At 37.0% G+C, this 14,095-nt stretch overlaps 1 protein-coding gene across 3 annotated transcripts in view; it reads right to left on the bottom strand.

Moving 5' to 3' along the window:
* vangl1 (VANGL planar cell polarity protein 1) overlaps positions 1-14,095 on the bottom strand; it is a 36,487-nt gene that overhangs the window by 12,769 nt on the left and 9,623 nt on the right. For all 3 annotated transcript variants that reach the window (XM_067444067.1, XM_067444065.1, XM_067444066.1), the window contains exons 2-3: positions 11,577-11,794; positions 7,180-7,315 (exon numbers count right to left, since the gene is read on the bottom strand). In XM_067444067.1, coding sequence (XP_067300168.1) covers positions 7,180-7,315; positions 11,577-11,647 — 207 coding nt within the window. In that variant the 5' untranslated portion in view covers positions 11,648-11,794. The remainder of the gene's footprint in view (positions 1-7,179; positions 7,316-11,576; positions 11,795-14,095) is intronic.

The raw sequence follows: 14,095 nt of genomic DNA, 5'->3' as shown, positions 1-14,095 counted from the left end.
CGAACAACAAATGAGAACTTTCTAACAGCAGGGCATCTAAGCCAATGCCACTAGAATGTGAAATGCAGTGCAGATTAGAATTCCATTAAAGATTATTCATATGCAACTATTTAGATATTTATTTATGGATTTGTTTGCTTATATATGCATCTATTTGTATGAATAGCAGCTGTATTTTGTATGGTAATGTAGTTTAGCCAATTTAATCTGAATGTAAAAAGTTTTAATTTCATCTAAATGACATCAATAATAATATTATTATAATAACAGACATAAATTACTGGGCCAACTATTGACTATATTCACTAAGCTCAATGTAAAAATGTAAAGAGTTTAAGAAAAACACTGGTGCAACTTTGCAACATGGCCGAGTCCAACCTGGCAAAACCTGGTATTGACTCCACATGAACCAAAAACCCAGATAAAGGTTAAAACAACTAATGAATACAATAGGGTGTATGCACATGTGCAACAAAAAAAAATGGAGGGATTACTGGCAAGTGAGAAGAATAGTGACAAATTAAACGTGAGTTGTTTATGGCTGATGGTTTCAAGCTCATTGGATAATACAAAAAAAAGAAAGAAAGAAAAACAATAAAAAAACAGTTAATGTCCTTTCCGTTCTACAGAGTTTAGAGCTTGCGGCAACCCTTGTGCAAAAATAACTTTATGGGTGATCATCAGAAGTGAGGAAATGGAAGATGGAAAAGGTTAAAGAAGCATATTGTGTTGTAAAAGGTGGTGGAAACACAAACACAGATGCACTAAAGCTTATTGGAAGAGGTCTCGGGGTCACCATCCAAAAAAAATTGCTAGCATAAGAGGCAGCTGATGCTGTAAAAAAACACATTTACACTTAAAGGAACACTCCACCGTTTTTAGAAATAGGGCTTATTCAACATTTTTCCTACATTTAGATATGTGAGCAAATGCATTTTTGTCTCAGTGTATGCATTGTTTTAGTTTGGCAGGGTTGCCGCTCGCTTAGCTTAGCATAATGAATGAAATCCTATGTTGCCAGCTAGCATGTCCGAGTAAAAGTGATTAAAAAAAAAAAAAAAAAACGAAAAACACCCACCTAATTACTTTTTGTGGCCTGCATATTCACAACGAGTACAAATAGCGATGCAGATTAGGACTAGGCCATTTTCTAAGCAGATATTGACTTTATTGTACTATATTATGGGGAAGCACAGGCGAAGCACTGCTACTTGGGCCCAGAGATATCAAGCCTCTCATCCTCACATCCTCCGGCTGTTGAGCGATCGCAATGTGTTGTGTGATATCTCTGCGCCCAAGTAGCAGTGCTTCGCCTGTGCTTCCCCATATTATTGTCAAAAGTCAATATCTGCCTAGGAAATCGTCTACTTTTAATCTGCATCGCTATTTGTACCTGTTGTGAATACGCAGGCCACAAGAACTAATAAGGTGTGTGTTGTTGTTTTTTTTGGATCACTTTTACTCGGGACATGCTAGCTGGCAACATAGGATTCCATTCATTATGCTAAGCTAAGCGAGCGGCGACCCTAAAAATAGTTCCAAAGCTGAACAGTTTTTAAACTTGACAATACTTAGAAAGCATGTTTTAATACGCCAACAATTTTTAATGAGATCTGTTTCAAATGGTTAAGGATATTTCACATTATTCATGATATTTCAAATTTGATAGTTTAAAGGAAGTGTATGTAGGAGTGTGGCCAAAACTTGTACTGTAATCACTTTCAAATGACTGTAGAGCGGTGTATCCCCTCTCTCCCACTCCCCCTGACTTGAGGTTGCCAGGTTGGCTGCAGGATCCAGCAGGAACGTTTGTAGCTGCAGCTGGGGTAACTACAGCATATCTGGCAACCCGGATGCTGAAACACTACTGACTTTGTGATTGGTAGATAGGAGGAGGGTGGAGCTTCAGGCCAAAACACAACATGTCAACATCAACATCAGTTGAGGGCTGCAACAACAACTTTAAATGACAATATCCTGGCCGGACTACTGTTGACAGTGATATAAGTATTTGAAATTAACATGATTTCTTAATGTCTAGTGACATATCAGGGCCATTTTATGATTAATTGAAATACCTTTCTTACATACAGCTCCTTTAAATAGTCAATAAATGAACACGACAATTTTAAATTTTACAAGAGCATAATTCCACAAAAATCTTGTTAATTGAATAACTCTTATGAGTTAATTCCTTGTGACCAGAGTGAAGGCTATTGTACATAACTGTGGTTTGATCTGTTCCATTTTGCCTACAGTCCACATTACTGAATGTTTTCCCCCCACTGAGGCAGACAAAAAAAGCACACAATGCCGCTAGTAGTGTGTGTTTGTGTTTGTGTGTGTGTGTGTGTGTGCGCACACGTGTGTTTTAGTGTTTTGTTTGACTTGTGTACAGCTCATTTCCCTGTCACAGAGCCACAGTCTGAGCTGTACCACAGAAAGAAAAGCAGGAAGAGAGGGAGTGGTAAACAAGTGTGAGAAACCCCTGCACCTCTCTCCTCTCCACCCTCCATCCTTTTCCTCTCATTTTCCCCCCCTAAAAAAACCAGCATTCTCAGATTCCAAATCGAAAGGAAACAGAATGAGAACACTAAGAGCATAATGATTTAAAATTATATGCAGTATTTTACAGCATGTCTCAGATACTGTCGACGTGCATTTTTCTTGAACCCGGGACATTGTAGTTAACTTTGAAAGGTTAGAAGTGGCCTTTGACAGGCAAGATGAAAATTTGTATTATGACCCTTGGGCTAGTAACAATGAGAAGCGAGATGAATCAAAATCAAGCAGTCTTTTGATTCAAGTGAATCTGGGGTGAAGTGGGAGGGACTAAAATAGACAACTGTCATTGGTGAAAAGGCTCTGATAGAGGTAGTAGGGATAGTAGAAGTATTTTTGTAGGCCAAAATCCAGAAACAAGAAACTAACCTTTTACTTCTGGCCAGCGGCGTAGCAGCAAATTTTGGGCCTTGGGTACAAACCATCTTGCTGGGCCCCTGTACCAAATACCATAGTGATACCAATGGGTGGGGTATTGCATTTTTATCATAAAAACACTTAAAACGTAAAAAAATAAGCCACACTCTGATTAATGTAACTGACTTGTAAGCCCCCCCCCTTGCCTCGGGCCCTGGGTACTCGTTACCCTTTACCCCCCCAGTCCGACGCCCCAGCTTCTGGCAATTGTATTGTATAAAAAAAAAATGTATAAAAATCCTGTTGGGTTTTTGTCAAGGGAACCCATGGTCATTTTGGGTTGATCAACAAAAATGTGTCATCACTGCAGCACTTTATAGAGGCATTAGATTATCAGACAATATCACCATGTGCCTTAAATTAATTTTAAAGCATCGAAAGGCTTAAAGACCAAAAAAAAAAACTGAATCAATTGATTTCATGTAGCCTTTGATATTCATCAAATCAAATTACAGAGCTAGATCTACCATTTTATAAATAAAAATGACAGTAGCAAGAAAGACACACTCAAACAAGGGCACAACAAGCAAACATAAACACAGACCCTTTCTTAGCACGCCAGTTATGACTTACATGCTTGCTATTCCAAGTCATTCTGTTCACTAACGTCTAAAGTTTCCTCACTGGAGACAACATTCCAGAGGTCCAGTCTGAATGACACGAAGACGAAAGAAGATCAGAGCCAACATGATGAAATTACTCAGGGAAGAATAGACCTGACAGCCGTTCAAGGGCATGGCATTAACCTGTTAGCTGTGCCAGGGGCTTTCCTCGGTGTACTACGATATTTTTATCAAATAAACCAGGGTGTATTTGCACCTTTATACATTATCAGAGATCTGCCGTTGTAATTTAAATGATCAAGTATTCCAAATTTGTTGTGGGTAAGATTTTGTTTAAAGCTGCATTTATTTGATAAAAAAAACAGTAAAAACAACAATATTGTGAAATATGATTAGAATTTAAGTAACGCTTGAACTGTTAATATGTTTTAAAATGTAATTTATTCCTGTTATGGCAAAGCTGAATTTTCAGCATCATTACTCCAGTCTTTAGTGTCATATATGATCCTTTATAAATCATTCTAATATGCTGATTTGATGCCCAATAAATATTTCTTAATAAATTATTTATTAAAAATAAAACACTTTACTGTCACTATTGATCAATTAAATTCATCCTTTCTAAATAAATGTTTTAATTTCTTTCAAACGAGACTTACTTAGATCTTACACAGCCCAAACTTTTTAGTGCATGCACACACACGCACACATATAACATTTTATTCAGTATTGATCTAAAAACTGCACAAAAATTTCAGAACTAGGTCTGCTCAATCGGAATACTTCCATATCTTAAAGTCCTCTCAAGAGAAACCTACAGTACACACACACACACACACACACACACACACACACACACACACACACACACACACACACACACACACACACACACACACACACACACACACACACACACACACACACACACACACACACACACACACACACACATACACACACACACACACACACACACACACACACACGCACAAATTAATGTAGACAGACATGAGGACCTATAAAAACTTTGTGTGCCTTTTGCCCCTGAGGGGGAGCCAAGTAGGTCAGAATAACTGAGACCCTGTAGGAAGTACAAAGCAACGTCCCTTCATGCTGAGATGTGTGTCACTCAGATTTTCTATATCTGCCTACACACACAAAACCCCCTCATTATACACACACACACACACACACACACACACACACACACACACACACACACACACACACACACACACACACACACACACACACACACACACACACACACACACACACACACACAAACAATTCTGTCATTCCCCTTTTCATTGTCTCTCTGATAAATATTCCAGGACAATCCCTTAAAAATGAAATTTATGTCATTATTGACTCATTATGTCACATTATGAATGTTGTTCCTCACCTGTAAGACATCCGTTTATCTTCGGAACACAGCTCAAGATATTTTATATTCTAGTCTATGCACACTATACTGTGCATGTCCAGAAAGGTAATAATATGCATATGTCTGCTCTGCATATGCTCTCAGACTAAATATAAAATATCTTAAACTGTGTTCCGAAGATGAACAGTTCTTCGGAACACAGAGGTCTTACGAAGCAAACCGAAGAGGTCTTACGGGTGTGGAACGACATTAGGGTGAGTCATTAATGACATACATTTCATTTCTGGGGAACTAACCCTTTAAGAGCAGCTATGACAGTGTGTATGATGTTTTTGTCTCATCACACGAAAACGTGTATTGCATATAAATATTAGACTGTGCATACAATGTGAAAAACTGTTCAAAATAACATTCAGAATAATAATTCTCAATTGCCCACTCCCAATACTCATTGTGGTAACCATGAAACCTCTTTTCTGTATAAAGCTTCAGCTCTTTCATCCAACAGAAACCCTGTTAGTGTGAAAACACAATGCAAGGCTGCTATTGCAGTTAAGCTGCAGCACCGCTTGCGTGCTGTTTATGCATGAGGTGTGAAATAGCATGATCCACATCTGTGGCTTGCTCTTACAACGGGCAATAGCAGGCAAGCAGAAAAAAAAGCACAAATGTAAAGCTTGTAATTTTGATAAAGAACTAGATATATGAATAATATTTGTTAGTTAAGCTGTAAACGTCTACTTTTATTTAAGGTTTAAGGTCTGAATATTCCTAAATTTAATCTGGCATAACACTGAGTACTTCACACATGAATTACTCTGGCAGCAAAGAACATTCAATAAAAAAATGAATTTTTCTGTTTTCTGGAGCATTTCACACTGTCTGAAATCCCTGTTATCCTCTTTAACTATGGCTAGTGTTTACAGAGGTAGAGCTCAATATGACAGATGCTCCCCATGTTTGACATCACATACTGTCTCATATATATATATATATATATACACACACAATGCATTGAAAGTACATTATAAGGCATAATGACTGCATTCATTTTAATATACATCATATAGGCTGCAAGTGTTACTGATATTTTTTTCAAAGATGTCTCACTTATATAATAAACATTTTATAGTAAATAAAAAAATAAAAATGAGTTACATCTTTTAGTTTAACATTTTAATGAGTTAAAACAATTGCGCTCGTTGTATATATATATATATATATATATATATATATATATATATATATATATATATATATATATATATATATATATATATATAAGATGTGTGCCTATTTTTATTGTGCATTTGCAATGAGCGCAACGAATAAGATAATGAATAGATAATTAATTTAACCTCATTAAATAAAATAAAAAATACAATTATACAAATTTTTACAGTAGCGTTCAAAGGTTTTGGGGTCGGTAATGTTTATAATAGGGGCCTATTATTATCACCAAAGCTGGATTTATTTGATTGAAAATACAGTAAAACAGTAATATTGTGAAATATTATTAAATATATTGAACATATATTGAAAATATGGCTTGTTCATATTTTAATAATAATAATAATAATTTACTAATGTGATGGCTTATTTTAATATATTTAAAAACTAATAATAATTTAATCATGTGATGGCAAAAGTGAATTTTCAGCAGCATCCATTCTTCATTCTGTCACATGATCCTCTAAAAAAATATTCTAATATGCTGATTTGCTGCTCAAGAAGTATTTTTTATTCAATCATTATCATCAATGTTGAAACAGCTGCTTAATTGTGGAAACTTGATACATTTCTTAAGGATTCTTTGATAATAAAATTAATAAAACAGCATTTATTTGAAATAAAAATGTAACATTACAAGTGTCTTTACTGTCACTTTTTATTAATGCATAATTGCTGAATAAAAGTATATATATATATATATTTTAAAGTAGTCAGTCCAATTATTTGAAAGGTAGTGTAATATTACATTTTTATAAAAACAAATATAATGGATATTACATAAAATTTTCTTTGCCAAAATATTTTTAGTATTAAAACATTAATTCCAATATGATCCAATGATGTCGTCACAGTTCCCAGCCTCGGCCCCCCATCGCTTTATTCTAATCCTTGAAAAGTGGGACTGGTTTAATTTATTCGAGCAATTTACAGGTTCATTTCCTCTGGAGTAACTTAAGAGATCTAAATCAAGAGCACAATGGTGATATTATCACATCCTCTCAGTGTCTGGCTCACCTGGGCATCTGTGGGGGCGGAGCCTTGATCCGGCTGCTGTGGCTGGACTGACGATGCACTGATGGTGACATTTTTGTCTGAGCGGCTGCTGCTGTCACGGCTGTGTGATTTGTGCCGATCCCTGCTGCTGCGTTCACTGCACGAGAGAGACACACACAGCGACGGAGGTGAGGGAAATGCTGTCGCCATGGTGATGGGAGCAGGGAAACACTCTCACACTAATGACAGGATAACCACCATCATCATTCTCCCTCTTCATCCTCTCACTGACACGCGCTGGCTTCCTCTAGCGCCGTCTCGTTCTTGCCCTAGCTGGAGCATCTGGTGCAAACTGGGTTAGGTTCAGTGAGCTGTGACGACCCTAATCCAAGCACAGCTCTCTCTCTCTCTCTCTCTCTCTCTCTCTCTCTCTCTCTCTCTCTCTCTCTCTCTCTCTCTCTCTCTCTCTCTCTCTCTCTCTCTCTCTCTCTCTCTCTCGTCATAGCTAATGTCTGGTAAGCCTTAGAATAAAACAAAACTGGTAAACAAACAAATACAGCACTAGTGTCCATACACAAATTCTATCAGACAAATAACTGCAAATATCTGCAAAGACCGCCCTCAATCTCACGCTGTCGATGTTTGCAATGATATTTTTACAGTAACTGATGTAAGTCATTTCACAACCTAGTGCCTTCTTCCTACAAAAGCAGCATCATAACAGGCATAGCACCTCACAAAATACTGATTTGGGACTCCACAAAAATAGTGTTGTACATGGAAGATGTGACTGACAACTGATTTCAATAGAGTTTGATTTTGCCATATTGATACCTTATGCAGCTAAACTAGGTTTTCGAGATGTCAGCAGATGCACCTGGCATTTGAATATTTCAACTGGAGAAAAATAAACTATACCAGTGGTTCTCAGCTTTATAGCTAATAAAAATTCTCAGCACAAAACAAATTGCATCATGACTTTTTTTTAAAGTAATTTATTTTACCATTTTTATTTTAAAAACAAAAAGCACTGGTGACACTTTAGATCAGGGTCCAATTTTCAGTTTTACTATTAACTATGACTTCTGCCTCAATAAACTTTTAATTTCTGTTTATTAATAGTTAGTAAGGTAGTTGTTAAGTTTAGTTATTGGGTATGCTTAAGGGATGAAGAATAAGACATTAATAAGTGCTTTATAAGAACTAATGCCAATATCCTAGTAATATGCTTATATTTAATATTTAAATTTTTAGTTATATTTTGAATAAGATTTCATTTTAATTTCAGTTTTCGTTTTAGCTTGTGTTGTGTTTTTGCATTTAAAAAAATGGTCTATATAGTTTATTTTTAGTTTAAATGTATTGACATTTAAAGCTGCTTTGAAACAATATGCACTTTGAAAAGCGCTATAAAAATAATTGTGAATTGAATTGAATTCAAAATATATACCTTTTATAGTATATAAGTTTATAAAATATAAAGATACATAAAATATAAAGATTATATATATATATATATATAGTACAATACAATAAGTAATCATTGCTTTTTTGCAATCCGTGACCCTGTCAGAAGAGTTATGTGACCTCTTTTGCGGTCATGACCAGGGGCGTGGGACTGGGGGGATAAAGGGTACTGAGTAACCAGGGCCCGAGGCAGGGGAGGGGCCTTAGAAGTCAGTTTTCTATACATACAGATACATGGTACGGGGGCCCAGCAAGATGGTTTGTACCCAGGGCCCAAAATTTGGTGCTACGCCCCTGGTCATGACCCTCTAGCTGACAGCCACTCAACTATACTTTTCTAAAGCGACTCTCTGATCAAAAATCAAAATTCTGACAATATTTACTCACCCTCAAGTTGTTCCTTACTTGTATGAATTACTTTCTACTGTTGAACACAAAAGATTCATACAGATTTGGGGGTGAGTAAACAATGGGACTAAACCACTTTTGGGTGAACTGTCCCTTTAAGTTTGAAGGCTGGTTAACAGTTAACATGTTTTGATTGGCTAAAATAACTTATATTAAAACATTAATTCCAATACAACCAATAAAAAGCTCCCGTCCTTTTACAGCTAGTCATCACAGACTCCCACCTTTTGCTTTACTCTAATCCTGGACAGCCTGGGAATAGTGGGTATGCTCGGTAGAGATTGTGTTGTATTATAGAACATATTTACAGCTGAGCCGGAGGGACTAAGCCAAACAGCTGCTACAACATACAACAAAGTAAAAAGTTCAAGACCAAACGTTGCAGACAACTATATACTATATGAATAAATTATTTTTAAAAAACGATTTGTCATGACAACTCTCTGAAACTGGCATGGTAATGGATATGGCAATGTTAAAGGGTTAGTTCACCCATCATGACATTTCTGTCATTAATTACTCACACTCAAGTCGTTCCAAACCCGTAAGACCTTCGTTCATCTTCGGAACACAAATTAAAATATTTTTTATGAAGTCCAAGAGCTTTCTGATCCCAGACAGCAATTTATTGACCACTTTCAAGTGATGAAAACAAACCAAAATAAAAACTTTATTCAACAGTCTCTTCTCATCTGTGCCATTCTCCTATCCTGTTGACGTAGTGTAAACAGTGCAGAATTTCTGATTTCTACGGCAGAACGGCAGCTCACCATTGGCAAGCTACTGTGTCGTGGAGCTCACGTGAACAGCGTCGGCCAATGGTAAGCTGGCTTTCTGACGTGCATTTACTTCGTCAACAGAAGAATAGAAGAGATTGTTGAATATAGTCGTTGTTTTTGTTTGGTTTTTTTGCACACAAAAAGTATTCCCGTCGCTTCATAAAATTAAGGTGGAACCACTGGAGTCACATGGACTATTTTAATGATGTCTTTCCTACCTCCTGTTCCTTGAAAGTGGTCATTAAATGGCTGTCTATGGAGGAATCAGAGAGCTCTCGGATTTCATAAAAAATATCTTAATTTGTGTTCCGAAGATGAGCGAAGGTCTTACGGGTTTGGAATGACATGAGGGTGAGTAAATAATGACAGACTTTTTGGGTGAACTAACTCTGCATTTTGGGTTGGGCACCGATGTCTACAGTGGTGCTTTGATATGGGAAATGATATACTTTCTCAGGTTATATTTTCATAATGTACCGAATGTATCTTATGATAACACATATTTATTTTGCTTTTAACATTGCTAAAGGTCTTGGCACTGAATTCCCTAAGACATTATTTAAAAATGCAATCAATGAATAAAACAACAAAGCCCATTTTCCCATCAGTGCAGACAACTTTGTGTGTATTGCAGTATTGTAAATACCCTGCAGGAAGCATGGGATTGTAATTAGAAGTTATATAAACTGGGTGTTGAGGCTGAATGGGAGAGGCAGCATGATAGCCCCTGGTGAAACACTGAGGTGTCCGTCCCCACCCAGACATTATAAATGTGTTTTGATGTCAAATGCGGAGCTCAGCTTCATTTGGAAATTGGACAAAAATTTTTTGAGCCTGCCCACTGAGCCAAGGGAAAGTGTATGATACAGGTTACATAGACAGAGAGAAATAGACAGTCTGAAAGTGGTGTGTGAAAAATATACGTTTTAAAAATCATTGTTTAAACTATCATTTTTACAAAACAAAAAAGTGTCAGGATTTTTGAAAGCCAACAGAAAGAGGACATTTGTGGCTTTCTCATTGAAGACACACATTCTCTGCTTTCATGCTGGAATTCCACAGGCCTGTTTGGGCCTTTCACACAGTTTTATAGGAAACCTAACAATAGTGTAGCTCAATAAATAACTGCCTAATTACTGTGGGTGGGGTCAACACAGTCTAAAAGCATTTAAAGCATATCAGAAAGCACTGACAAGCAGACCTCGGAGAATTTGTGAAATCTCTGGCTCAGCTCACAGAAATCAAAATTCCACACAAATCCATGAGCAAAAAGTGTCATATAAGCATTAAAAATTATTTATGATAAGAAACCTCTCACAATTGTTTTGCACCTAATCTTGAAGTTCAACCTAACGGGCCTTATTTTGTTTGTAGAATTACACTTTTCTACAAACATCGTCTTCATCTCATATTTCATTTTAACTATATTTGTGAGAGTACTATTAATTTTAATGAAGAAATACTGACTGAACATCTTTGATTACCTTTTCAAAGTAATAATTTAGAATCATCAGAGGCAAATTCTCACTGTCTGAAGTAATTAAAGACATCCCGTCACTAATGAGCAACAGAATCATTTCACACAACAAACTATTTAGTTAATACACTTATAGCTTGGAAAAAATGCAAAAGCTTTTCATGATGACAATATACATTTTCTGCATGAATAAATCTGGAAGAAAAAAACCCAAGAGTGAGATACATGAGAAAGAGATGGTGTGTATGCATGTGTATGTGAATGCGCGGCGCAGTTCTGCACTTTACCTCTGTTTGTTTGACCCTCGTGACCTGTTGGATTGGTGGGAATAACCCGAGTGGATGGAATCCGTGTCCATGGCAATACTGTCTGTGCTGTGATTGGTTTAACACAGCGGAGGAAGGAATGCAGAGACAGTGAAAGTGCAGAAGGTGATCAGGACATACATGAAGTTGCGCAAGATGACAGGATCGTCTCTAGGGGCTTTTTGTTCTCTATCATTAACCTAGAGAGAGAGAGAGAGAGAGAGAGAGAGAGAGAGAGAGAGAGAGAGAGAGAGAGAGAGAGAGAGAGAGAGAGAGAGAGAGAGAGAGAGAGAGAGAGAGAGAGAGAGAGAGAGAGAGAGAGAGAGAGAGAGAGAGAGAGAGAGAGAGAGAGAGAGAGAGAGAGAGAGAGAGAGAGAGAGAGAGAGAGAGAGAGAAAGGAAGAGGTTACCATAGCTTATACCATATATACAATACAATCATGTTATAATAATGTACATAATTGAATTGTGAGCACGAAAAAGGTCAAGTCTCAAATCAGCCTCTCAAATCAGTTAAAAAAAAACCCATTCACTTTCTTCATAGAAGAATAATTTATTAACAATAATGTATAAACCTTTCTAGATAAGCAAGGAAAGCAGTGACTGCCACTGTAAATGAAACACTGCAAATTGCTCAGGCATAGAAAGGACAAATTGAATAATAAAGTCTTCACAGTTGTCAACCAAAAAAACCCCAAAACAAACAAACAAACAAAAACAAAAAAACTAACAGCCCACTTTTCATACTTCTTTTTACATTGCTTTTCTCCAATGCAGTGACAACAAATACATTCAGTACAGAAACAGGCAGCAAAGCCTAAAGCACTGTAGAGCATCTCTTCTAGCATCAACAACCTCAAGGTGCTTTTAGTTCAGTACTACACAACTTTAGCCAGTTCAGGTAAGAAAAAAAAACACATTTCCCTTCCGCTTCCTCCATCGTAGCTGGAATATATCTGCTAGTTATAAATTATTAACGAATGGAAGATGTGATCCTTAGGATATCAACTGCAGTTCATTGCTATTCAACTATTCCTTTTCATTGCCATGCCCCCATTGCCCGCTCACTTGAACTCTTGTGAAAGATATTTTTCTTAGCTGATCTGTTCTGTTTGAGCCTTTTTGGCCCTCAGTTCTTAACCTTCAGGGAATTCTGCACTGACTGTTAGGTGCAAGGTCTCATTGTGTTACTTTAAATTTGATCTTTGAAATTGTGAGACTACACCACCACACAAAGACGACGTGTTTTCCAACCCCATTCAATCACATGCCATGAGATGTTACTCATAAGCCCTGGAAAAAATATAAACAGTTATTCTGGAAGAAAAAACTTTGAACATCACACTGTCATTAAAGAGTCACATGAGGCTAGCAAGCCTAGATTATAAACGCTTTATAATGAGACTTCCAGGACAGACCTTGTGCATTGATTTATCCACTCACAAATTACTCATTTGGAGTGCACACAAACATGCTATAGTGCAACCTCAAAGCAAGCAAGCAACACATCAACACACTCACAAATCACACACATACTGTATACACACCTATAAGCAGATTTACAGGACTAAAAATTTGATCACAGCATGGCACAGCAAATTTATTCCATCACAAGTAACTTGCATTAAACCATCATGCTGGAATTCTGCAATATACTTTCTTCCTCTCACGTTTCCTGCCATATACACATACATTTTGGGGGCCTCAATTAATTAATTATCTGTCATGAGTGTTTGGCATAGTAATGGATATGACAGTGTTGATATGTATGGTCTTGGCAGAATAGATCTGCTATGCTGCTGCAGAGCAAGTATGGGACTTGCTATTGACAATACATACATTACACGCTGCGGTGAGCAAGGGGGACATGCTGATTTACTCATAGCGGATCTATACAGGTGGAGCTAGGGAAGGTGGAGGGTTTCTGAAAGCACTCCAATAGCAAATTCTGACCAATTATTGAAAAGTTGAGCAGCTAGCTCATTGGCTACTGATACATCAGCTGTTCCCTATAGAAAATAAGTTAAGGACTGTGCCAGTTTAATGACAGATCTTTCTATTTTTGGCTAACTATTCAGCAGAATTTGTAATTAAATCAAGTTAAATTACCTGTTTGTTCAAACAATGGCAGACGGAGTGTTTGAAACTCCATTTACATAAAAGTGTCTCCGCAAAACGGATATCAATCTGATCATCAATTCCACCGCTACATGCAGATTTAATGAAGTTCACGTCACAAAAATCAACAAATATGAGCTGCATTACTGATCAGCTAAATTCCAAATCAAAGCCTGCAATGGCACTAGCACAAGTAAGATTGTTTAGTTTCTTTACCTTTAATGATGAGGATTGTGTAGAGCGTCAGTGACTTATTTTCACTTTAATTTGTGACAGTTTGCTGAAGAGATACTCAGCTGCTTGTCTATGGTGATGCGTGCTACAGTAGCGCTGTCATAAACTGACTATAAAATGACATAGCCTATAACATGCTCTCAAATGTAG

Source organism: Pseudorasbora parva, chromosome 5 (assembly GCF_024679245.1).
Source record: "Pseudorasbora parva isolate DD20220531a chromosome 5, ASM2467924v1, whole genome shotgun sequence".
Lineage (NCBI taxonomy): Eukaryota > Metazoa > Chordata > Actinopteri > Cypriniformes > Gobionidae > Pseudorasbora > Pseudorasbora parva.
Note: the sequence above shows the minus strand (reverse complement) of the source record. Positions and strands in the feature narration are given on the sequence as shown.